This window comes from Thunnus maccoyii, chromosome 4 (genome assembly GCF_910596095.1).
Source record: "Thunnus maccoyii chromosome 4, fThuMac1.1, whole genome shotgun sequence".
Classification (NCBI taxonomy): Eukaryota; Metazoa; Chordata; class Actinopteri; order Scombriformes; family Scombridae; genus Thunnus; species Thunnus maccoyii.
The window spans coordinates 23,596,359-23,621,238 of record NC_056536.1 but is presented as its reverse complement, the minus strand read 5'-3'; the positions used below and the strand labels follow the sequence as shown (position 1 = coordinate 23,621,238).

Sequence of the window (24,880 nt, the reverse complement as noted above, 5' to 3'; positions counted from 1 at the left end):
AGCTGCTGGAGGTGGAGCTAATTTGAACTACTTTATATACAGTTAGCTAGTTTAGTCCATAGATTCCCAACCTAGGGGTCGGGCTCCCCCAAAGGGTCACCAGATAAATCTGAGGGGTCATGAGATGATTAATGGGAGAGGAAAGAAGAAAAGACAAAGTTCTGATACACAAATCTGTTTTCAATTGAGGAGTTTTTCTTTAATTTTGATTTTTGGTGAAATATTGGATCATTTGAATATTTATTGGAATGAAACCATGTGACAAGTTTAGAGGGAAAAATCACTATTTGGTGGAGCTGTTAACAACTCATAGACATCTCAAATGTGACCTCGACTACACACTGCTTTTTGTAAGACGTCAAAAGCCAAAAAGGTTGGAAACCACTGGTTTCATCTTTAACAATGTGTTGTATTTTAAAAGCTTGTTATATTATCCATTGTGTCAAATCTTCATCTGAAAAGTAACTAAAGCTGTCAAATAAATGTAGGGGAGTAGAAAGTACAACATTTCTCCCTGAAATGTGGTGGAGTGGAAGTATAAAGTAGCATGAAATGGAAATACTCAAGTAAAGTACAAGTACTTCAGAATTGTACAGTACTTGCGTAAATGTACTTAGTTACTTTCCACCAGTAGAGTTTGGTTCTGGTCAGGCAGCATGTAGTAGCTTGTTTGCTTTAAATTACAGCCTGTTTCTGGAGACAGAGCTGATACTGGTGAGGTCAAACTGTACAGTAAATGTAGGCTGTAAAACCAAAACAATGAGCTAAAAGCTCATTAGAGCTGCACGGTTAGATGATAATTCTCTGTGGACTCATCTATATGCAACCACTTTCACATTTAGTCATTTGACTCAGTAATATATAAATATCATTACAGCCCAATTTATAGTGGATTTTAAGTTCAGTTGAAAAATAAACTTGTCAGTGCTCTCTGGTGGACAAATTGCATGATGCTGTCACTGTTTCTAACCCAAAACATGTTGGTGCAACAGCTGGAGTACAATCAGGCCACTGAGCGGAGCAGAAGGAGGATGCTGTGGTTTTCCTTCAGATGCAAAATATAGACAAGAACGCGGCTTTGTGGCTTTGTACAGTAATTAAAATGGGCCACAAAACATGTTGCCACACAGATCATTAATGAGCTGCAAATGTGTTTTCAATGAGCTTAATAACTTTCTTGCACACAGTTAGATTTGAACATTGATACCACTCTTGTCATTGTTGTAGGTTACTATGATATGAAACAAAGGCTCGGAGACGTTTAGCTTAGCTTAGCATAAAGACTGGAAACAGGGGGAAACAGTTAACCTTGCTCTGTCCACAGGTAACAGTTCCACCTACCAGCATGTCTAAAGTTTACTAATTAAGATATTATATCTCGTTCTGTACAAAACTATTCCTTGATCAGGCGCAAGGACTACATGGAGTCTCACTCTGTATTCTGTCTGTAGCTTAATACATAGCATACACACATTAAAGTGGTCGGTAAGAAAGCGAATGAACTGAACTTTTCCTTTAATTAGGTTCTCCTGAAAAACTTGAATGTGATGAGAAACTGGAACGTGATACAGCTCCATCATCCAAGATAAATTCTGCTACTTCAAGGGGGTACCTGGGTGGCCTTGGGGTGCTGAGGTGAAACAAGGTGCATGTCGTTCCCCATCTCTCACCCTTAATGTCATCTTTCAACTGCATATAAAACATATCTTTGGCATTTCTCTGTTGCAATTTCTTGTTATTTATTGGTTGACATCTACTGTTAACATTGATATATCTGTTAACCTAATACTGGCCAGCAGTTGGTTTATTGGTCAGGCTTTATTAAAAATACTAACAAAGAAGTTCCTCCAAATAGTTATATGCAAGAATCCAAAGCCATAATTTAATAAAAATAGGTGTTTTTAAAAAAAAACACCTATTTTGACAAACAGCGTAGACAGACATAGCTCGCACAGACAAAAATATAATCAATTTTTTTTTATTGAGCTTTCCTCTGATATTTCTTTTCTAAAAAAAATTTGAGAGTGCAAAAAAAGTTTCACAAGAACCTGATCTCGCCGATTTTATGAATTCCAGGATCGAGTCTTTGAAGATCCCACATATACTGTACATTTGACTGTGGTTTAGCCGAAGTCCTTTAACAAACAAATATTATGCACAAACGAGAAGGAAAAGCGTGTCTGTATAAAACCACACACTTCTACAAAAAAAAAAAAAAGAAATATACAAATTATATTAATGTATCCTGGTATGAGTCATTTTTTTATGTTAACAGGGATGGACTTCACTATTAGGCAAAGCAGGCAACTGCCTGTGACCCCCAAGTAAAAGGGCCCCAAACAGCTATAGATTTATTATGATGTTTAGATATAAATATTTAATTATGTTACTATTCAAAGTCATTATACACAGAAAAAAGCTCCACCTTGAACACAAGTAAATTGAAGTCCAATGCGCTGATAATGTCTCTCTTTCACTCTTCACGTTTAACCCCAATCGTTCCAGTGGACATAACTTTTCTAGGAAGTCCAGATCTACGATTACTGTCATCTGACTCCACCCGAATGCACAAACTGATTTGAATGGATGTCTATGTTATGGGTGTATGTGTTGCCTGTGCTTTTTGTCCTTTTCCTCTCCTGTCTATTGCTCCACCCAGGTCTACATAATCAGTCCACAATGAGGTGCACCTGGCCAGGGAGGAAGGGTTAAATGTTCCAGGTTCCTGTTGCAGAGAGAGGCTTCCTGTTTGTGGACTGCTGGTCTTGCTGCCTCTCAGCCTGGGATGTTATTTTATTTAGTCTTTCTGTAGTTTGATTGTTTATAGTATGTAATTAGTGTCTTTGTTGTTTTGTATGTTTTTGTTAATAAATCCCATGGTTTGGGTATTTTAAAAGGTGTTAGGGTTTTACCCCTCATAGGGCCGACTAAGTCTACAGACCAATCACAGTGGTCCACATCATCTAAAGTGGGCTGCAGTAGAGCAACACCCCCTTTGTCAGCAGGCATGGCCGACCGTGAGGCAAGGAGGAAGCGGATGGCACATTTTAATCTATCAATCATATTGTTAAAGTACATAATTTGTGTTTTAAAGTAAACATGAGATGTTATATTACTTATATAAGTCAACATATCATATGAAAGATTTATAGCTTTTACTCAGGACCATTGGATTGGTCGGGGGATCTGAATGTTTGTTAAAATAATAAAAAAATATATGCTGTGTGTTTTAAAGCACCCTTTTATTCATTGATATGAGTTAATCATTCATGAAAAATAAATAAACTCATGTTTTTTGTTATAAAAAAAAGGTCTCTAAGACTGTTTATTGTCATGGTTTCCCGCATTGATTCTCCGTTCATTGGAAAGGACAGAAAAAAATAACACGTAATAAAGTATTTTAATAGTTTTTTATTGCCATTGATTTATTTGTGCATTTAGAATAGTAGCAGAGTAATATTTTTGTGTGTGTGTTTGGAACAAAATCGGGCTCTGAACGGGGTTCAGTAAAAATTTGAATACTTTTACAGCTTTTTTTTTTTTTTTTTTACTGTGCCGTATTACTAGTTTTACTTAAGAAAACAGTTTTGTGCACCTCTTCTACCACTGCCAGTACCAGCATTCCCAGTTGGAAAAAAGGGTGAAAATGAAGCCCGGTGGCCCCCATATTCAGTGAATCCGCCCCTGCGCGTCGACTCCCCCGGCACAGACACACAGTTAGTACGGGCCTCTGCACGACGGATGACGCTCCAGTCTCTACGGGTTATTTTAGCTCCGGTATCTTTCCTGCCTCCTTCACCTTTTTTCACCCCCCCAATGTAACACGTTTTTATTTTCTTTTATTTATTTTTTCCTCCGGGAGTATGAGCATAGCTTGGATATTAACGGCCTTTTTCCTCTCTCTTTTCGCGCCTGTGTGCCGCCTCCTCGCTGTCTTTGATGCATTCAGATGTATTTTGTATCCCTTGTTGTTTCCTCCAGTAACCCATGTCTGTGCGCATCCCGCCTCCCTGCGCTCTCAATAGATGGTGCAAGTCAAAATGTCCAAATCGCCCGTAGACCCTCTGTCTGCTGTGGAAACCGGCTCTCAATCGCACTATTTCCAGGTACGTCCGCTCACTTTTTATTCACACATTTGTCTGATTACCGAGCGAAGTGTAAGAAGAAAAAAAAAGGTCTTGCTACTTGTTGTTTGAAATTGAGGCGTCGCGTTTTGGCACCGAGCTACTTTTTTTCACCTCCGCCTTCACTGAAACTGCAGATTGATGCTTGATCGATGAAAAGCCAGTGATTAGAAAGTGTCCTCTCTTACGATTAATGATGCGACACACACACACACACACACACACAAAACAGCATTAAATCTCCATAGATGTTGCTGTTTTTAGTCTGAACTCGCAGATCAGGCCTTTTTTTTTTCTAAATGGATTCTGTATTGATTATTTATTTCAATGCATTTCCTCAATCTACACTTAATGTAGGGAAGGAAAGGCACAGATGCTGTATGTAACATGATGGGACTTGTACGCTGGTGCTTTCTCTGAAGGTGCAGACCATGACTCTGACTCACCTGTAGCCTGAATCTACAGGGGCCTGTCAACACACTGCAACATCCATACTGTCTTATTAATGGGCTGCGTTATAGGAGGCCACAGGAAAACTGTCTCCTGCATTACACAGACATCTGTGTGCAGCTAGATTAATGTAGTCCTGATTTTTTTGGCAAAGCTATAGCTGATTATAGCAGCTCTTTTAGCTTCCTTAAAGCTACTTTTATGTCAAAATTATAAAGAAAAGCCTTTAAAAAAAATCATCATAGCGGAAGCTGGTTTCATGCTGCTGTCTGTTCATCCAACAATACATATCTATCTGTTCATCTGTTGCTCTCTCTTTTTTTCTCTCTCACCTGTATGTGTGTCTCTTTCATCACAGCTGCCCAGGAAGTTGCCTAAACGCAAGAGCCGCTTCAAACGCTCCGATGGCAGCACGTCCTCTGACACAACATCCAGCTTCATCAAACGGCAGGTAAAAAGCTCTCGGAGGGAGCCATTTCTTGACTTCTCCTTCCTTATTTATGCATGCATTGTAGAGGCTGCTGGTACATCACAGTCACTAGCAGGTTGTCTCACAAATACATTGTCAGTGGGAGGGCAGATCTGTGGCTTACATGGAAAATTAAGACATTAAGGTGTGAATAAAGCTGCCATTAAAGGGTCTGATGTTGCTTTTTGATCAGTATAGGCAGATTTTGTTGGCATCAGTAAGGTTCCTATAGTTTTTTCAGATATATTCTGCTGGTTTGGACTCATAATAGGTAAAAAATGGCATTAGTAGTGCTGTATTTATCCAATATATGAGCATTTCTGCCCTGCATCTTCCTCCTCAGAGCTGTGTCCTTAGTTGCAGTTGTTCTTTTGCCCGACAGAGAGCAGCAGAATGATGCTTGAAAGTGTTAGTGTGCTACATCAAAATCCCAACACAGCCTGGTTTTTCTAATTAATGTTTTCAGGTCAAGCACGTGCAACAGACTCAGATGGAGATTTGGTTTTTATTTAAGACTGAAAACAAGCAACAGAGATTTTCAGATTCCCCTCAGATGTCACTGTATGGATGTTGTGAATCAAGCACATTTAGATCTGCTGATTTAATGTTTTATAATGAAGACAATGTTAATTTATCTTCATGTGTTGTTTCCGATGATTATATTTGATTTGATTTGTGTGTCAGTGTGGAGGAGAGCTGGTTGTAGTTTCACAGAGAGTCCAGCAGAGGGGAGAAAACGATCCCTGTAGAAATGAGGTTGTGACTTTTTCTCTGAGCCACAGACGGACTGTGCATGCAGAGCTCATCCCAAACCGCTAGATCCCCAAGGTTCATGACATCAAAGAGGGAAAGTCGGGAGCTGGGAAGGACTCAAATATCCCTTCTCAAAAAAAAGAGTCTGGTGTGCTAACGACAGAAACTACAAGGCGGTCTCCTTTTTCCCTGCAGGATTTGACACCATCTATAGAGTATTTCCATCCGTTTAAACTCAATTAATTAATCTAGAGCTGAAATGATTTGAACAGAATGCAGCTTTATTGCCTACAAAGGTGGGATGTTGTCTTTGGATCATCTGGCAGTTCAATAAAACAATAAAACGTACAGACACGTCACATAACAACACTGACAGTATCAACAAGTCCGTTAGTCGATTGACAGAAAGACAGCCGCCACTTTGATAAATTATCAATAGTTTAAGTCATTTTTGGTTATTTTTATTTTTTTCTTTCTCATATATGATAGTAAACTTATCAGTCTTTGGGATTTGGACTGTTATTCGTACAAAACAAGCAATTTAAAGACATCGCTGGACTTCAGGAAATTGTTTTCAGGCTTATAATTAACCGAGAAAGTAATCAGCAGATTCATCAATAATGAAAATAATTGTTAGTTGAAGCCTTTAAGTGTTCAAACCAGCTTTGGTCTGGACTCACTAAACTAAATCCTAAACTGAAAATCTAAAAATGTAGTTTATAGGACAAGAAGTAGAAATGCCTCTTTATTGAAATAAAGTAGCACTGAAACAATTAGTTTGTTTACTTTATTCGTTGATCATCAGAAAATGTATTGTTTTGACGATCGATTAATTATTTAAAGTGAAATTGTGTAACTTTTGAATGAAGAAATAAAAGTCTTCCTCTTATAAATGAAAAGCTAAACTCATAAGCAATAAAACAATAAAACAAACCCTTTAGAGCTGCAATGATTAGTCTATTAATCTATGAATGGATCGACAGAGGTTTAATCGGCAACGGTTTTGGTAATCAAGCAGTTATTTTAGTCTTTTTTTTTTTTAAAGGAAAAATGCCAAAATTTGCTCTTTGCAGCTTCTCAAATGTGAGGATTTGAAGATTTTATTTGACAAACATGATAGTAAACTGAATATGTTTGGGTTTCTAATTGTTGATCTGACAAAACAAGACATTAGAAAACATCACTTTTATCTTTTATAGATAAAATGATTAATTGATGAATTGAAAAAGTCATCAGCAGATGAATCGATAATGAAAATAATCTTAAGTTGCAGCCGTAGTACCTTTACTCAGTCCAGCACACTCAGATGTTTCGCCTCTTCAGTCTGACTGGTCTGTTATGATCAGTAGCTTTTTGAGGCTAATGTTAGCAAACTTCACATAGACGCAGTGCTGCTGCAACATTACTGAGACTGTTACTATCAGCATTTCCGTTTGTCACATAATTGTCACTTGTGGAAACAGTGGCTGCTTAGCAAAAGTTACAAAGTCTCACTTAAAGTAATTTATCAAGCAAAACCACCAAACTAGGGCTGCCAGTAACAATTATTTTAATTTTATCAGTCAGTCTGCTAATAATTTGTTCAATAAATCGCTTGGTTTATAAAACGCCAGCAAATCCCAATATTTCATAATTACAATCTCCTAAAGCCCAAAGTGACGTCTTCCAAAGATTCAGTTTATTATCTCATAAGATCAAGAAAAAACAGCAAATCCTCCCTACGGAGAAACTGGAACCATGTCTGTTGATTTGATTAATTGATTAATTGTTTCAGCTCCACAAAATACTCAATAAGGCCCAAATTTGGAAAGTCCTTCAACCCATCATGAGTAACACAGGACCTGTTTATTTATAATACTATTCAAATATCAAATTACAGCTGAAACAATTAGTCAATTAATCTACAACTTTTGATAATCAATTAATAGTTTAGCAAAAATACTTCTCAGTTATCAGTTGTGATTGTGAGGGTTTTTTTTGTATTATGTGATTAATGAATATCTTCAGGCTTTGGAGCAGTTGAAGACGACATATTGACCTCCGGAAAACTGTTTTCACTATTTTCTGACATTCAATAGAACAACTGATTGATGGAGAAAATAACTGGCAGATTAATCTACAATGTCTTATGTCAAATATATTTATGTTCGATATTAAATTCAAAAATTAAAATGAATAAAAAAGGAAATCTTTTGCAAAGAAAGGAAAAACCAAGGCTGTGGTATTCAACATTCAAAGCAGATGCATATTAAATAAATTGTCAAAGTGAAATAACTTTTAAAAAAGTGCAGAATTCAGCTTTTGTTTAGACTTAAGCACAAACTAAAAATTCTCAAAATGTTGTTAAAAAGACAGTAGTTGAAATGTTTCTTTAAAAGTTTTTCATTAAAACTCACACTGGAGGTTTTAAGGACTTGTGAGATGTGAATCCTCTTTTACCAGAAAGAGTCAGAATGGTTTAATACCTGTAAACATGAAATAAACAAACACCATGAAAAAATACTTTTGTTACATGCAGAGCAGCATTAACGTGGAGGGAAAGTGGAGCAGTGAGGCTGCGAGGCGTTCATGGGAGAAGAAAAAAAAAAAGGGCTGAGCAGACATCTTCTTCAGAAGGGGGACATTAGTTATCCTGATCGGAGTGGGGGGGCGGGAGGGGGGCTTAATGACAATCTCCAGATTCCCTGAGAATATTGCGCGGCTTAAAATATTCATGATGCTCATTTTGAAGGCCTCGGGCGATGTGACGTGTGGGTTCATTGTTCACACACAAGCACCTTTTAGTTTCTTTGAATCATTACCTTCTCTCTGCACGCACAACAGGCACAAACCCCCCCCACCCCCCCCTCACTCATCCCCCCACCCCCCCTCACTCCCCTCATAGGTGATACAGTATATGTTTTATGCAGAAGGAGTAGATTTCACAAACAGAGCAGATAGTTTCTTGTCTGTGATAGGGGTGGGGTGTCTATGGAGGAGCAGTGGAGTATGACTCATTTCTGCAGCAGGATACAATAAGCAGTATGCTGCCATAAGTGTGGATGTATGTGTTATATGTAGGACATGACGCTTTGAGAAAAAGGGGGGAGGAGGGGGGGTGGGAGGAGGAGGAGGTGAGGGGGGGGGGGTCTATTTACAGCAGTTTCCACTCTGTTTCTTCTCCACCTGTGCACGCTGGAGTTTGATCTGAAATAACAAATAATGTGAGAGAGGTGGTTTGATCAAGTGATGCGAAAGCTGCGTTGGTTGTTGTTACTCTGTGTGTTTCTGTGTGTGTGTGTGTTTCTGTGTGTGTGTGTGTGTGTGTTGGGATGAGGTGGGGGTAAGAATAGAATAGAAGGTGTTGCCAGTTGTCTGCTCCAGTGCAGGTCGTCCCTGGTTAGGGGATGGGACACAGTACAGTGTATCTGCGTACAGCATGTAGTGTATATATATATAGAGAGAGGGAGGGACCGGCAGCAGCAGCATCACCACATTAAATGAGTAAGTACAAATGACTCCCAACACAGTCAGCTTCTTCTTCTTCTTCTTCTCTCCGTCTGAAACTCCCGTCTTCCCCCTCCTCATGTCTCTTCTTTGTAGCGTTTCCATCGGATTGTTGCCGCTCGTCTCTGTTTTCCTTTGTCTTCCTCCTTCGCCTCGCTTCTTCACACACACACACACACACACACACATGCACATCAACAATGCTTTTTTTTTTACTTTCTTGCCCGTGTGCAATCTCCTTCTCACCTTTTACAGCTTTCACCGTCTCGTCTTAACACTTCCTCGCCGAGTCGTGTGATTGATCAATCTGACACGTGCCTGATCTTGACTTTGATATTGATGTAACTACTGAGTGATTTATTACAGTGTGTATCAGAGAGCTCTGTGCATGTGTAACTTGCTGACGTTGAATTATGACTGCACAGTTAATCGAACACTTTTTGAAATTGGATATTTGGCTACAGGATTTCCAAATCGCTGGAGCTTGCAGTTTTTGGGGGCTTTTTTTTTTGTTGCACTGAGGGAAAGGTGTTCCAGCTTCTTGAATAATATATTCTGCTGTTGAGCAGAATCTGATTTTAGCTTTAGCATGCACTCTCTGCACATTATTTACATAATTTCAAAGGAACATACTATGTTTTGTATTTCTTTATGTATTTATTACAAATCATTTATACTTACAAGATGATTTTTATTTCCAAATCGTGTTTTGAAAGAGTGCAATTTTTTAATTTCAAGAGTTGTGGTTGTAATAAACTTACATATTAATAGTGTCTTAAATTTTATCCGCCTCCATTGATTTCATCGTCTATATTTCATCCTACTGAGGAGACTCTTTAGTGCTTTTTTTGGAGAATCATTGCAGTGGTTTAGAGTATGTACGCTCAGTTGCTATTAATTAGCAAACCAACAGAAAAGAAATCTTGGCTGCTGTCTGGTTAAAATACTCTCTGCATGCCGATGTCTGTTCGTTTACACTTGGCCAAAGATGGTTTTGTGGAAGCAGAAGCACCACTCTGTGTGTCTTTGGTCATTCCCAACAGAGTGTGAATTTTAGTTAACTCTCAGAAATACTAAGTTAGAAGTTGACTTTTCTCTAACTGACGTAACTGTTAAGAGGACTTTAACAACAATATTTTATTTAATTGTAATAAAGTAAAACAAGATACATTTGTGATGTTTGGTACAATCATTTCTTGTTTACAACCAAATAAAGTTAAAACCACCTGTTGGCATGTAACAGCTTCATCTCGCTCCGTTTTTGCTTTGTGGTCCTGCGTGACCAAAGATGACCTCTCACACTTCTCATTGGGATGTTGTTGGTTTTTTGCTTTTGATGTTCAGACTGAACTTTTTGTGTATGTTTGCATTGTGTCTGTACTTCAACAGATGTATCAAATAAGCACAATTTTCCATTTCACTATGTATAAATGACAATGAAACAAATGACAGTAAATGTCTGGAGTCTTCTATAGTTTGACATTATCTAGAAGTTGTCTAGTAAGACGTGCAGCTACAATTAGAGGACTTAAAAACTTTCATGTCCGTGTGACTGAGCGCTCACCAAGCATGACTGTCTGAGGTTTCACATTGAGGAAAAATTTATCTGATCTTGAAACAAGTGAATGACAGCATGTCAGACCCAAACCTGTCAATAAACAATAACATCACTTCTTAATGATTCAATAAGGAATTAAGCTTTACATTAATGTTAAAAATATACTTTTTTACTATAACAATTTGAAGTCAATTGACTTACACAACTTAAGCATTTGAGTTATGAATTAAAAATCTACATTTTTTGTTTTTCCTTAAGCAATCATTCTTGAAATTAAAGTTTTTTTCAAACCAAGGTTCACAAATATTAATATAAACTAATATAAATTAAAGCTGCTATAATCAATATGTGTATGTTATCAATGGCTCAGTTGACTGTGTATAATGTGAAAGTGGTCGCTCGTTGTGACAAACCCACAGAGAATTATCACTCGACTCTGCAGTTCTTCTCAGCTCTACGGAGCATTTCAGTGTCTTTCAGCTCATTATTTTGTTTTTCGGGTCCTGCGACTTTACCGGTTTGGTTCACTGTCACGGCTCTCATAGCGTTGTTTCCAGCAGCAGCATTTAGCAACAAGCTGGTGAACATAGTGGAGCATTTTGTGGATAAAGAGACAGATATTTCCCTCAGGAGTTGGTGAAGACCAAAACATTGGACGTCTTGACTTGGATTCGTCAGATGGACACAAACACGAGTCTAAATACATCTGCCCCTTTATAAGGTGATAATACTGTTTGTCAAAATTATGTTGGTGTGTTTACAGCCTCTTGTGGCGACCCAAGTGTCCAAAAAATCAATTAATGCACATTTGTTTACAGCTGAAAACATGAATTAACATTAAATAATGTAATAGATAACGTGAAAACACCTGTCAATCAATTTTAGAGTGGTAGATCACAATTAAGCATTTCTTTAGTTTTGGTCGTGGGTTTTTGTTTACATTTGCATGAATAAAATTATGACCCACACTACCATTTACCATTTAACAATAGAGCCACATGTCTTATCTACATGTATTATAAAAAGAATATAAGGAAAAATGAACACATTCGAAAGTAAAATATAAAACCACTGAACAACGTGTTTGTGAAACTGTAGTGAAATTAGAATAGAGATCCCCTGTCGTTCTGTCCGTAAACTGTAGGATGACTTGGCCCTCCCGAGGACTCAACTAGCTGGATGACACGCTTCCCCGTCGGCCCCTCCCTGTGGAGTTGAGGCCATCAGTGTTGCAGTGTGTGAAGAATAATCACAGAAACAGAATATTGAAGGAACAGAGTTAAATTTAGCCTCCAGACGGGGGACATTAGCAGTGGAAAAACAAGACATCCTCACACCAGACGATAAAGATGTAGTCATGTCGTTACGCTCTGCAATGCAGCTCAGCTTCACCTGCAAAATTCACAAATATTTTTTTGTCTGTCACTAGTTTTTTTTGGGGGGGGGGGGGGGGTTTACAGGTAGTCAGGACAGAGAGCGTGCAGCAGCCTCGTGTCCAAACATTAATAATGAAAAGCAATCACAGCCGAGGCAGCTCTCTGTGTTCTGGCATCATTAAACAGCCATCTGACATAACGCCTTTCCCCTGCGCCCACCACCACATTTATTCCACTTTTATGTCTGTGTGTGTTTGAGTGCGTTCCCAGTGAAGACAGGGACGCCGTTATAGTGAGAAAATTCAGATTCATGTCTTTATCAGGCTCTAGCGCCGTCCTCCTAATCAGCCAGGTATGCAACTCTCTCTGACCGTTTCTATCTGTGTTTTTCTGTCTCTCGTGGTCTTTTTCCTCGCCCCCCTCCACCCCCCCATTCCCCTCCTCCTCCTCTGCTGTGTTTCCCCTCTTTTCTTCTATCTGCGGTGAGGATAGATATCTAGGTCTCACTCCACTCCTTCATAGCATTTTATTATGTTCTAATCTCATCTTCCCCTTGAGATAGCCTCGCTTTATCTCGTCGTATAAATCGTTTATACCTCTCTCGTCGCGCCAACCATCCGTCAGTCACGCTCACTCTCCGTCCTCGTAAACATACTTCTCTTTTCAGTATATCTTGTCAAAGATATTCACCCCTTACTTCTCTCTTTCTCCCTCTCTCTCTCTATCTATCCCGTTCTTCCTCACCCTCCTTTTCTTTCTCAGTGCTGCTCCGGCACTGCTGCAGTGTTGCCTTGCAGAGCTTGTGAGTGCTAGAAATCAGATCTAGTTATCTAACATAGACACACACACACACAAACACACACACACACAAAAGAGCGAGGAGATGTTTGCTTGCCGTTTCTCTTGGGCTTGAAGTGGCATCGTAGATAAAAATATATTTTGGATGTATCCTGAAGTGCAGAACGAGAAAAGGTGGTGGTTGTTTTTCATGTCTGGGCACTTTTTTTGTGTGTGTATTTTGAGCCTGAATTTCCTTTTTGTTGTGCTGTTGTTAATTGGTCCTCTAGAGGATCTGTTTGTATATGTTGGCAAGATGGATGACCAGGACTAAGTCACCGCACTCTGGAGAAGTGGAAAACCAAAGTGAAAACTGTATTACTGTTTCTGTTCCTGCTGTTTCTTTACATCTTGCTTTATTTGCAAGAATATGCCTGAATGTCTTAGTACATAGGAATGTCATTATGAGTGTGTGTGTGTCTCATCCATCACTTCTTTTATTTCTTGTTTTGTCTGCTGTCTCACCTTTCTGTTGCCTGACTTGGTTTTGTTTGCTGCAGCGTTTTTTTTTCTACTGACAGATTCAGGACTGAGCTCCTTCAGAGAAGCCGAATAGATACCAAATATAGGAGAGCTGACACACACACACACACACACACACACACATAGAAACACACAGAGTACCCAAACCGCATCTAGACCACTTCATATTCTTCTCCTTTTCATCTTTTTCTCTTTGGAAATCAGCGTCATGGTTTCTGTCAGAATGTCCCACAGCAACATGATTATTTTAACATACAGTTTATGATACAGACATTTAAGAAAACAATCACCAGAGTCTTCTCATAGGTTGTGAATAAAAGCCAGCAGCAACACCTAAAGGGCAGTTTTCACCATTTTACTTTGTGTAAATTGTGTCTTTGCTTTATCTGTCGCTTTCAGCATAATGTGCGAACCATCCCTGCGATGTGTCCTTAAACCGCTTACAATGAAAAATGATAGCCAGCATATATTTTACTAATGGGGAGATGTCCTTGGAGAATAAACAGGGGAATAAAGGATGTATATGTGCTGCACTGTGGGGGATGATGGAATGGATTGGGGCCAAGCAGGAGAGAAGAGGAAGCAGTTGCCTCTTTTGTGCTATATTTGGTCTGCCAGAGGATGGCTGGTGTGGGAGAGCAACGCATTGTATTGTAGATACACGCAGGCTCACACATGAATGTGTGTGTGAATACAGACACGTATTTGCATGCACACCTGCACACAAACAGGAACAGAGAGCGGATGAAAGCACAAGTAAAAACAGAAACAGCAGATCTCTAGCCTCATAGTAATACGCCTCAGTAACCTCAGTGTGACTAGATAATCTTCATGTAAGTAATGAAATGATCATATAATTCCTATATGACAAATAATATCCCTAACATGTCCAACTCCAACTGTCTCCTGACAGGGGTCGGCTGATTCGTACACCAGTAGACCGTCGGATTCAGACCTGTCAGCAGAGGAGGACCGCGAGGCGTATCGGCGTGAAGCCGAACGCCAGGCACAACTGCAGCTCGACAGAGCTAAGGTAGGTCATACAGTGATTTATACTTGCTGTGGTGTTATAAGAGTTTTTCAAGTTTAATAATGTGTTAAAGGATGAGGCTGGGGATATTCTATATTTTTGCTATTGTCAACAAATCTCATGAAATCTAAGAACTTTCCAACTTCACTGTGTTGTCCGTGACTCTCAGCCCAAAGCCCATTGGTTCATACTGAAGTCGTAAAACTTTAAATATGGGTCACGGATATATATTTTCATGTTTTCAAATGGCTCATTGATTTCCTAAAACAGCTGGATGCTGTAGTTTGGGACCACTTTCAGTCGAGGAATTGGTGCGTTTGTCAGTATTTACTGTATCCAGATGGTGTTTGTGGGATCGACTCAACATTAACTGCAGTCTCCATGTTCATCGGTTTGGCTCATCAATCTGTTTTTAATATTTTTTGGACAACAATGGAGGTCTGAAGGACCACAGAGGAGTAAGTATATATCAGGGTTTTAGGTTGTTTCATGGGATTTGTTGACAACCAAAAAAATAATGAATATCACGAGACTTATCCTTCATGTCTTTATGAGCCACAAGTGGAGCTCTACTGCGTCAGGAGACCTTTCTTATTTTTCTCACCGAGCTACTCTGACCCTACCATCTGTAAAGAATAATAAAGCACAGTTGAAAATATTAATCCAGAGGCATTATTCAGTCAAACAAACAAGTTAAATCTACTGTACATCTGCAGTCAAAATTCGTTTTTCAGTGGACATAGTCAGAGCTGCAACGATTAGTCAATTAATCGATTAGTCGATCCACAGAAAATGAATCGTCAACTATTTTGATAATCAAATAATCATTTTAGTCATTTTTTAAGCAAAAATGCCAAACATTTGCTGGCTTCAGTTTCTCATATGTGATGATTTAATGCTTTTTTTTATCAGACATGATGGCGCTGGTCTTTAGTTGCAGCCCTAGACACAATCTTATAGCTCTCTTCTGTAGTTTCCATCATTGATGACGGTTTTTCTTGTACTTATTTATTGTCGCTACAGTCCAAACCTGTAGCGTTTGCAGTGAAGACGAATGTGAGTTACTGTGGAGCTCTCGATGAGGACTGTCCGGTCCAAGGAGCTGCAGTCAACTTTGATGCCAAAGACTTTCTGCACATCAAAGAAGTGAGTGATTATTTATTATTTAATGATGAAGAACTCCTCCTTTACATTAAAACGACAAAGATATATAGTTTGTGACATGAGACTGTTGTTGTACTGAACTTAACAGAAGTACAATAATGACTGGTGGATCGGACGGCTAGTAAAAGAGGGTGCGGACATCACCTTCATCCCCAGCCCTCTACGACTGGAAGCGATGAGGCTCAAACAGGAGCAGAAACAGAGGTTGGTTAAACCCCTGAACCAGGATACATTTACCTTCAACCATGTGGGCCTCTGAGACGATGTGTTTCCACAGTGTAAGTTTGATAATTTAGTTTTCTGTTGTTGCAGGAAAACAGGGGGTAACTCCTCTAGTCTGGGCGACATGGTGACTGGGAGCTGGAGGACCACACCGCCATCTGCAGGTGAATGTAAGTACTACAAACCTGTCCTGTGTGCTCCAACAGAAACTCTCTTTGCCTTCTGCTGCCTTCTTTCTGTTTTCCTTCATTGATTCCTGCATTATTTTCTTGTTTTCACAAGCTAAACAGAAGCAAAAACAGGTAGGTTTGCATGAAGTGATACCTCATAATACATAGTTTTTGACTTTTACCTTCAAGGGACATTGTGTTTTATAGCTTTTCCCGATAAACATACCCTTCCCCCATTATTTATCACCCCTTCTTTCTTTGTTTTTCATCCCTCTCCTCTCGTCCTCCCCTATTTCTGGCAGGAACATGTCCCTCCCTACGACGTGGTGCCCTCTATGAGGCCGGTGGTCCTCGTGGGACCATCGCTGAAGGGCTACGAGGTCAGCCTCTCCCCATTTCACCTCCAGCAGACAGAAAACAACTGCTTCACTCTGCATTATTTGCTCTGTTGAAACTGTTCCTGCACTGTTAAATTCTTTGTTAGCCAACCATCTGAATTTCACATTTGATCATGTGTGTGCTATTTTGAAGGTTTGCGTTTGTTTAAACAAATCTGTTTGTTTCCTCTTATCCTTTCACCTAGGTGACGGATATGATGCAGAAAGCTCTTTTTGACTTCCTGAAACACAGATTTGAGGGAAGGTCAGTAAAACAGAGAGATAATAGAATAAACTCTGTACTTGTGGAAAGTCAGACCATCTTTATATCCAATCAAAATGATTTATCACTGTCATTTGTGACTTTGTTTGCAGAATCTCAATCACCCGTGTAACTGCCGACCTGTCCTTAGCGAAAAGATCTGTCCTCAACAAAAGACCCATAATGGAGAGATCCAACACTCGTTCCAGTCTAGGTAACCACACTAATGTTAGCATGAAAAAAAACACAGATGTTTGGTCTAAAGACGCAATGAGTTGTGTGAAATCTCATGTGTGTTGTCCGTGCAGCGGAGGTTCAGAGTGAAATCGAGAGGATATTTGAGCTCGCCAAAACCCTGCAGCTGGTGGTTCTGGATGCGGACACCATCAATCATCCCGCACAGCTAGCCAAAACCTCCCTTGCACCCATCATTGTCTATGTGAAAGTTTCCTCACCAAAGGTACCTCACTCATGAGCGATTTGCTTGGCTTTAGGCTGCCTCATTTTCTTTGACCTCTAACGTCATCTTTCTCTTTCTCTCAGGTGCTCCAGAGGCTGATCAAATCCAGGGGGAAGTCTCAGAGCAAGCACCTGAATGTGCAGATGATGGCTGCAGACAAACTCTCTCAGTGCCCCCCTGTGAGTAGAGCGAGCAGGTTCATTTATTTCCATTGCTATAATGTTTGGTCCTTCCTAAACAACTGGTACAATCTGAATATTTTATATGAACAAGTCATATTTACAAGGTGAAAAAGAAAAGAAATGTCCCTGATCATAAATTTAAATGGGCTAAGTTTGCAGTACCTACCATTGTTTTTTCTAATCATATATACAAGGTGTTTGCACTTGAGTCGTGGTAATTTTATTATGAGAACAATTTGTAGTGAATCTCCTCTCGAGGCTCAGTGCTTCTTTTTCTGACTGACTGAACCTAGTTGGTCAGATATGAAGATCCTTGACACACATTACAATAAAAAATATTACTTTCATGGATATTTACCATTAATGCTTCCCAGTTGTTCACCTTTTCATGAATTATTGTTTGGAAATTCTGCTATCATGGAACATTTGTATTGCTGGTATTCACAATTTTGACAGCTGCTGGTCATAAATTAAATGACTAAACGGATGAAAGTCTGATGATACTCTACATAAATGTATTCTTATTGTCAACCAATCCAATGAAAATACCAAAAACAGCAATAAATTGACTTTAATCCTATTAATAAGTATTGTCTGTGCAGTCAAAGCCTGTTATAGCTCTTTTCTGTATACTTATAGCTTCATTGTGGTAAAAAAAAAAAAAAGCTATTAAAAACACAACAATGAGCCACACTGTTGCACTGGGTGACATGTTGCTTCATTACAATGAACATGGGCACTATAGTTTATTTTGAGTATATTACATACAGTAAACACCGTCCTGCTGCTGTAAATAGTCACCAAATGTGTACTAATCCACGGCTGAAAATAGTCAAGGAAACAACATAAATGCACTGTTTACTCCTATTTGAGTAATGTTTATTAAAAACTACAGTGCCCAGCAGTTATAGGGAAACTACTGAGCCTTTTATAAACTATGTGTGAACCATTTTTAAAGCCCTCAGTAGGAACTAATGGGCTCGGGACCGAGTCCCTCAGACAGAGGAGGGAAGTCACAAAATATTGAAATATAGAGGACCAAGGCATTGTTGGTTTTCGGCTTTTCATGATTTTCTTCTACAACACCTGATAACATCAGCTTTATCCTTTAACAGCATTATGATAAAGAAATATTACTTAATGCACATACTTACTATAAACCTGCTATATATTTTTTTCCAGTTGTACCCCTTCAGTCATACTGCATGATTTGGAAATTCAGCTATCATGGAACTTGTTTCCTGCTAGTATTTACAATTTTGTCGCCCATTGGTGGTAAACTTCTAAGAGTCCAGCTTGAATTGAGAAAGTCTAACCAAAGGCAACACAATTCCTTGTAAAAAATCATGTAAAATGTTATTGTTTCTCACCTGCAGGATATGTTTGATGTCATTTTGGATGAGAACCAGCTGGAAGATGCTTGTGAACATTTGTCTGAATACCTGGACGTTTACTGGCGTGCCACTCATCTCCCAGGCACCACCCCTCTCAATCCCTTATTGGAGCAGAGTCTGATGACTCCGCCTTCTGCCATCTCGAGCCTACAGGTGAGTTTGTTGTCCTCGTTTGTTTAAAACGAGGAGAGCTCGAACACTGTTTTGATACTCTTTTAAGACTCTTCAGTAGGAATCTTGTATGTTGTCACTGTCTTTACCAGCTCTTCCCATCTCAGATTCTCACTCTTGTGTTTTTAGTTAATTGTCTCCAGTTGTCTTGTGTGTCCTCTCACTCATCCATGCTTAACATTTTTGCAGTTTTCTGAAACACAGGAATTAATTGAATGATCGCTTACAAAATGGGGTGAGTAGTAGGGTTTATATATATATATATTTATATTTGCACTATCAACCCCAAAAATCCCCTTTTACACACCTTCCGACACCTGAACGCAGCACACAGGTTGAGACAGTGAATGAACAGCATTTTATTCATTCAGATCTCACCACAGAAAAGATGTTTTTTATTGTTTTTTTTTTAAATTGCATCCTGCCTCCTTTTCCTTAGTTGATGGTCTCAGATGAATCAACACTGCACCACAAGCTCTCTGGGAGAAAATTCACAAAGCAGGGCTTCAATTTAATACTATTATTGAAAACATGCTTGAAATCACAAAAACATTTGCTTAAAATGTCAGCTGAGAAAATTTCACCACTGTTCTCTATTTTCAATCGGTGTTGATCCTTTTCCAGGCATGCTTTGTGAATGGAGCCCCCGCTCACAGTGGCACATAATAACGCTATCTTGAATGACGATGCTAATTAACAGCACATGATCGATGCTTAAACAGTGTATTTACTGGAACCAAATACACAACAATATACTGAGACCATAATGTTAGTGTAACAACATTTTATGTCCGAGAGTAACCCCCTCAACTGTTGAACTGGCATTTCTTTTGCTCAGTGTCTGTAGTATTAACCTGTATACACACAGACAAAACAATGGAAACACTTTGAAGAAGGCTTTACCAACACTGCAAACCAGTGCAGAACAGTTAGGTTATTAACTGTATTTTAGCTGTAGATTATAGCAGGTTATGTTTAGGATGTAATGTCATGATTTCCAAAGATTTTCTTCTTGACATATTAGAAACTTTCACTGTTTCTTTGAGCAGTGCACCTGTAGTTTTGTTGCTCTGCTGCTTGTGGCTTTGAACACTAGAAACAGAGACAGCCATCATAAATATCAAATAGCATTTCAAAACCCAGTTAAAAAAAATAATCAGCAGGTCTTAAATAATCAGAAAGGTCTTTTTAAAGGAAAATCACCAAACATTTGTTGGTTCCAGCATCTCAATGTGAGGATTTGCTGCTTCATTGTAAATTGAAAACCTTCAGGGTTTAACTCTTGATCGACAAAGTAAGCGATTTGAAAATATCTTACGACATGATACAGACAAAACAATTTATCAACTAATCGGAAAAATAATTGATGGATTAATCGATAATGAAAATACGATTCAGTGAATTTACGGTTCTTTTCATTATCATTTAATCTGACCAACATTTTCTCGACTAATCAATTAATCATTTGGTCCATAAAATGTCAGAAAGTAGTGAAAGATGCATAATTTCTATTTTCGAATTGCTTTGCTTTGTCTGACCAACCAATATTTTATTTATAATCATATAAAACGGAGAAAAGCAGAAGATCCTCACATGGAAACAACAAATGTTTGCTCTTTTTTTTCTTGTAAGATTTTTGCTTCCATATAATTGGCATCGAAAGTGATATGAGACTGCAGTGTTTGTAATCCTAACAGTTATGTAAGTCCTTCTTCATGTGGTGTTTGCATTATTTTGTCCACCCTCTCTGTGCGTTTGCTGTCTATGAAAAGTAGCTGCGACAGAAAAACTGTGACAACTGTTACCAGAAGCTACTTAGAGATGTTGTCCTGGTTTCTGAGGCGGAGCCGTGTTCTGATTCATTCTGCTTTTTTTTTTTTTTCTCTTCATCACCGTTTGAATCCTCCAGAACCAGAACAAGAACCAGTCGCAGCCTCGTGAGGCGGTGGGCTTGGAGGGCGACGAGGAGGAGGAGGTGGGCGAGGAGGCTCACTCCCCCTTGGAGCAGGACAGTCTAATGCCGTCTGATGAGGCCAGTGACTCCCTGTCTCGCGGCCGGAGGGGGAGCCCGTGCCACAGGGGGGGTGAGGAGGAGGAGGATGAAGAAGAGGAGGAAGAAGAAGAAGAAGAAGAGGAGGAAGAGGAGGATGAGTATGCTTCTCCGTGCCATGCTCGCACATACAGGGACATGTACCCCCCTCACCGTGGGCACACAGGCAGTGCCCACAGTGCCAACGGGCACGAGTCACAGGACAGGCTGCTCCAACGCGAAGCTCAGCAAGGTCACAACCAGAGGAACAACCGCCAGCGCAGCCGCCCCTGGCCCCGAGACACCTACTGAGGAACAAGAGCCCCCCACTGGCCTCCAGATCAGCACCTAGACCCCCCCCCCGAGCCCTCCAACTGTCTCCATAAACACGATTTAAAGATGAAACAGCTTTCCCGAAATCAGCTCCAAACTGTAACGCCAATCAGAAACAAACAGAAACAGATTTATTAAATCCACAAGTGTTTAGTATTTACAATCACTCTCTTCCAGACTCCCAGTTTTACTTTATCTAAACCGAGGGGATGTAACGACCTCTCCAGGGTCAGATCATTCAGATTGTCAACAGGGCTACTCAAATCTGCAATGGAAAGGTTTCAGGCTACCAGCTGTACGCAAACTTTAGCTGCTTTGCCGAAGGTTTCTCTATTGTAGGATGTCTCATATACTGGCCTTAAAATTCCTAAGACTTTTAAATATCTTTACTATTGCATGTATGAATATAATTATTTTAAGACTATTTGCACATTAACGTCAGAACAGGAACTGAATGATCTTTACGGATAAACTAATGTAGGAATGTCTACTGTTGAATCCATTTATGGGAAATAGTAATGCATTTGATTACAATGTATATACCGAATGGGCACCTGGTTTTGTTTCATTGCTACTTTATTTATTTGTTTGATCGATTTATGTTCATACGGACTCGTTTGTTGTTTCAGAGAAATGTTTCCACCCATGTGTTCGGTCAGTTTACACTCTGAAGACGGTGAATGGCATTAGGGAGACACACATACGATTTATCAGCCTCTAAACGGTCACAATATGAGTGTAAGCGATATGTATGGGATTAGATTTTTTTTTCATGATAGCCGAAAAAAGTCAAGAATCAAACTACAAAAATTAATAAATTGAAAGTGAATAAAAATCATTTCAAAACGGAAAAAATCACCTCAAAGACAAAACTTATAATTAAATTACACAAAAGTGCTACAATTAACTACAATATTCTCAATTTTTCTTTCACTGATCAGGATTTCTCTTTTGATGTCACTTTTTTTAGTTTTGTACCACTTGTTGCATTTCCAGACTGTTGACCTGTCCCTCCAAAAAGTAACTGGCCAATGTGGACGCAGAAGCCCTCTAATACCCGCCCATTAGAGCTGCATCGAGTAGTCGATTAATCGATCGACAAAATTAATCGCCTACTATTTGTTTTCTTTCGATCAACTAATTGATTAAATGACTTAATGGCTGCAGCTCTACCAAAGAGCAAACTTCAGGCACTCGCTTAGAGGGGCAGGTATAATAAAACAACTCAAAAATACATAACAGCAGGTAACTCAAATGAAAAACATGCTGTACATGAGTTATTTTTCTGATTGACACTCATTATCTCCCACCTGTTGTCCTAAATATTGAGAAAATAATTGTCAGATTAATCGACAATGAGATTAATCGTTTGTTTCAGCTCTAGCACCCACACAAGAGCTTTGTGTCAGAACTGAAAAATTCAACAGCAAAACTGAAGAAAGTGAAAGAAAAGTGGAGATTATTGTAATCTAAAAAATTTTTTTGAAGCCTTTGATGTTGTTTTTGGTTCCAAATTATTTTCATTCACTTTCAATTCAATTTTTTGTTTCTATTTGGATTTTGGGGGATTTTGTTAAATTATTATGAAACAAATCTAATCCCATCATATGAAGCTGCAGTACATTCTGGGCATCACTTGTCTTTGCTGTTGCACAATCACTCTCTAAACACCTCTAAGAATCTTTAAAAAAAAAAAAAAAACAGGCACAGAGAATGTAAACACAACTAAGAAAGGGAACTTTTAAAGGACGAATTATATTTGCCAAACTGTTTGTTTACATCGACTCATTCACATATATCAAGCACATGCTGCACCGCGGCAGCTCCTCTTCAAATCCAGGCTTCAGAGAATGTAAGCTTGCATGCCTTTGCACCTCCAGCACCGCCTGGTGTCTCCCAACCCAACCGATTACCCTGTAATTCGATTGTAGCACGTTATTGATTGTAGCATCCACAGTTTCTACACTAATCTCAGCCCCTTGTATGTCAAGCATTCAGTTCAGTTTGTGTACTGCAGTTTAACAGTTGAGCACTGATTAGTTGTTTTTTTTTTTTTTTTTAACAAAGGCAGATCCTCAGGTGTCCCTTTGAGGGTGAGTCCTAAACTCTGTTTCCACCAAAAGTTCCAGATACTTTAGAACCGATCCCAGGACTAAACTTGGAACTTTTAAGTCCCTGTAGTGCAGTCCTGTTGGCGTTTCCACCGCATCTGAGGAACCGTGTTGGTCATGCAAATTACACCCATAAGGAGTTTTAAAATGATGGCAGCATTTGAGACACAGTATTAACACATGAGGAAACAACGACACAGATTTGTCCTGTTGTTCTTTGTATTTACTGCTGCATGAGTTGGATGTAATGAATGAATGAAGAGAGCGTCTGTCTCCACAGTAAATCATCTGTTGAGTGTTTGATGCTTATTTATTTGTGCTTTAGAACGTAACCGCCAATAACAATCAGAAAATGTATTTCTCTCATTCACCGGCTTTGTTCTCGCTACCGCAGCTCCCTCTCTTCACTCGACCACCTCATAGCTTGCTTGGTCTCTCGTTCTTTTTCCCTCAATCCTTTTTAAAATGAGTCAGGACGCCAACAACAATGGCTTCCTTGACTTTTAATGTTAACAAAGAAAGAGAAATGTCCTTCCCTTGTTCTAAACTGGTCCTTAATTAAGAGTACTTCCCTTTTTTTTGAATGAAGCGGCACACAAGTTGAAGCAGCTGCGCTGTGTTTGTTTGACCAATCAGTGACGGTCATCCCTGCAAACCCCGCCCCTGTAGTTCTTGTGCTTTTGTAAGTACCCATCAGGGACTTTTTGGGGGGTAAAATAATTTCCCTTGAACTTAATTCAGACCCTGGTCCCTCCGGTGGAAACGCAAAAGGTTCTTAGTACCTGAGGAAAAGTTCCTGCGGTGGAAACGCGGCTCTACACACTCATCACGCTCAACTGCTCACTCCCATGTAATGAATGTGTCGTGCTCCTGAAGGACTTGCAGCTGTAGCACCTCATGACACTATGATGTCACTCTGCGCCATTATCAGTCTACGAGCCGATGATGAGTTGGTGACGAGCAGTGACCTGCTTTTCTGTTCATACAGGGGGTTGATACACAGCCGGCTTTAGGAAATACTGGTTTACTGCTTCCATGTCTCACAGGTATCTCTATCTAGTGTTCTGTATATTTTGAAGAGAAAAAAAAAATCAGCATGATTGAGAAAAAAAAAAAAGAAAAGAAAAAAAATCTATGCAAGTGTTGCATGAAATCTGATTGTTTCTTTTCATGGTTAAGTATTTTAGTACTGCATTGATTCTGATTCTCCTTGTCGTCTTGTAGTGATAGTCTTGTCTTTGGGGCTATTCACTCTGTGAAATGCAGCAGTTCACCCCCACCACTAACAACACTATTACTAAAAATCAGAGCGCATCACTTTAGTTTTCCACAAACCTTAATATTGGGGGACATTTTATCCCACAATATTAGACGGACGCACTTTTAAAGTCACTCACTAAAAATTGTCCCAGATCAGGCTTATGATTTTTTTTTTTAAT

The 24,880-nt window shown here is 39.3% G+C and overlaps 1 protein-coding gene across 4 annotated transcripts; it reads left to right on the top strand.

The window, feature by feature from the left end:
• Positions 1 to 3,676: 3,676 nt before the first annotated feature.
• cacnb3a (calcium channel, voltage-dependent, beta 3a) lies at positions 3,677 to 23,704 on the top strand. 4 transcript variants are annotated; one of them, XM_042409801.1, is made up of 15 exons: positions 3,677 to 3,777; positions 4,026 to 4,106; positions 4,933 to 5,025; positions 14,450 to 14,569; positions 15,590 to 15,712; positions 15,819 to 15,934; positions 16,043 to 16,122; positions 16,235 to 16,254; positions 16,425 to 16,502; positions 16,706 to 16,764; positions 16,875 to 16,975; positions 17,070 to 17,221; positions 17,305 to 17,400; positions 18,780 to 18,950; positions 20,878 to 23,704. In XM_042409801.1, the coding sequence occupies exons 1-15, from the start codon at positions 3,742 to 3,744 to the stop codon at positions 21,307 to 21,309; spliced, it is 1,758 nt and encodes a 585-aa protein (XP_042265735.1). In that variant the 5' UTR covers positions 3,677 to 3,741; the 3' UTR covers positions 21,310 to 23,704. The 4 variants fall into 4 exon arrangements, with proteins under 4 accessions (XP_042265735.1, XP_042265738.1, XP_042265737.1 ...); XM_042409804.1 differs by having other exon boundaries at positions 3,693 to 3,818; positions 3,982 to 4,106; XM_042409803.1 differs by having other exon boundaries at positions 3,693 to 3,818; positions 3,950 to 4,106.
• The last annotated feature ends 1,176 nt before the right edge of the window (positions 23,705 to 24,880 follow it).

Excerpts from the sequence above, each read along its gene's own strand:
- cacnb3a (XM_042409801.1), top strand. The coding sequence starts at position 3,742 with ATGACGCTCCAGTCTCTACGGGTTATTTTAGCTCCG. Across the intron at positions 15,935-16,042 it reads AAACAGGAGCAGAAACAGAG|GAAAACAGGGGGTAACTCCT; the intron begins GTTGGTTAAACC and ends CTGTTGTTGCAG. Across the intron at positions 16,255-16,424 it reads CTAAACAGAAGCAAAAACAG|GAACATGTCCCTCCCTACGA; the intron begins GTAGGTTTGCAT and ends TATTTCTGGCAG.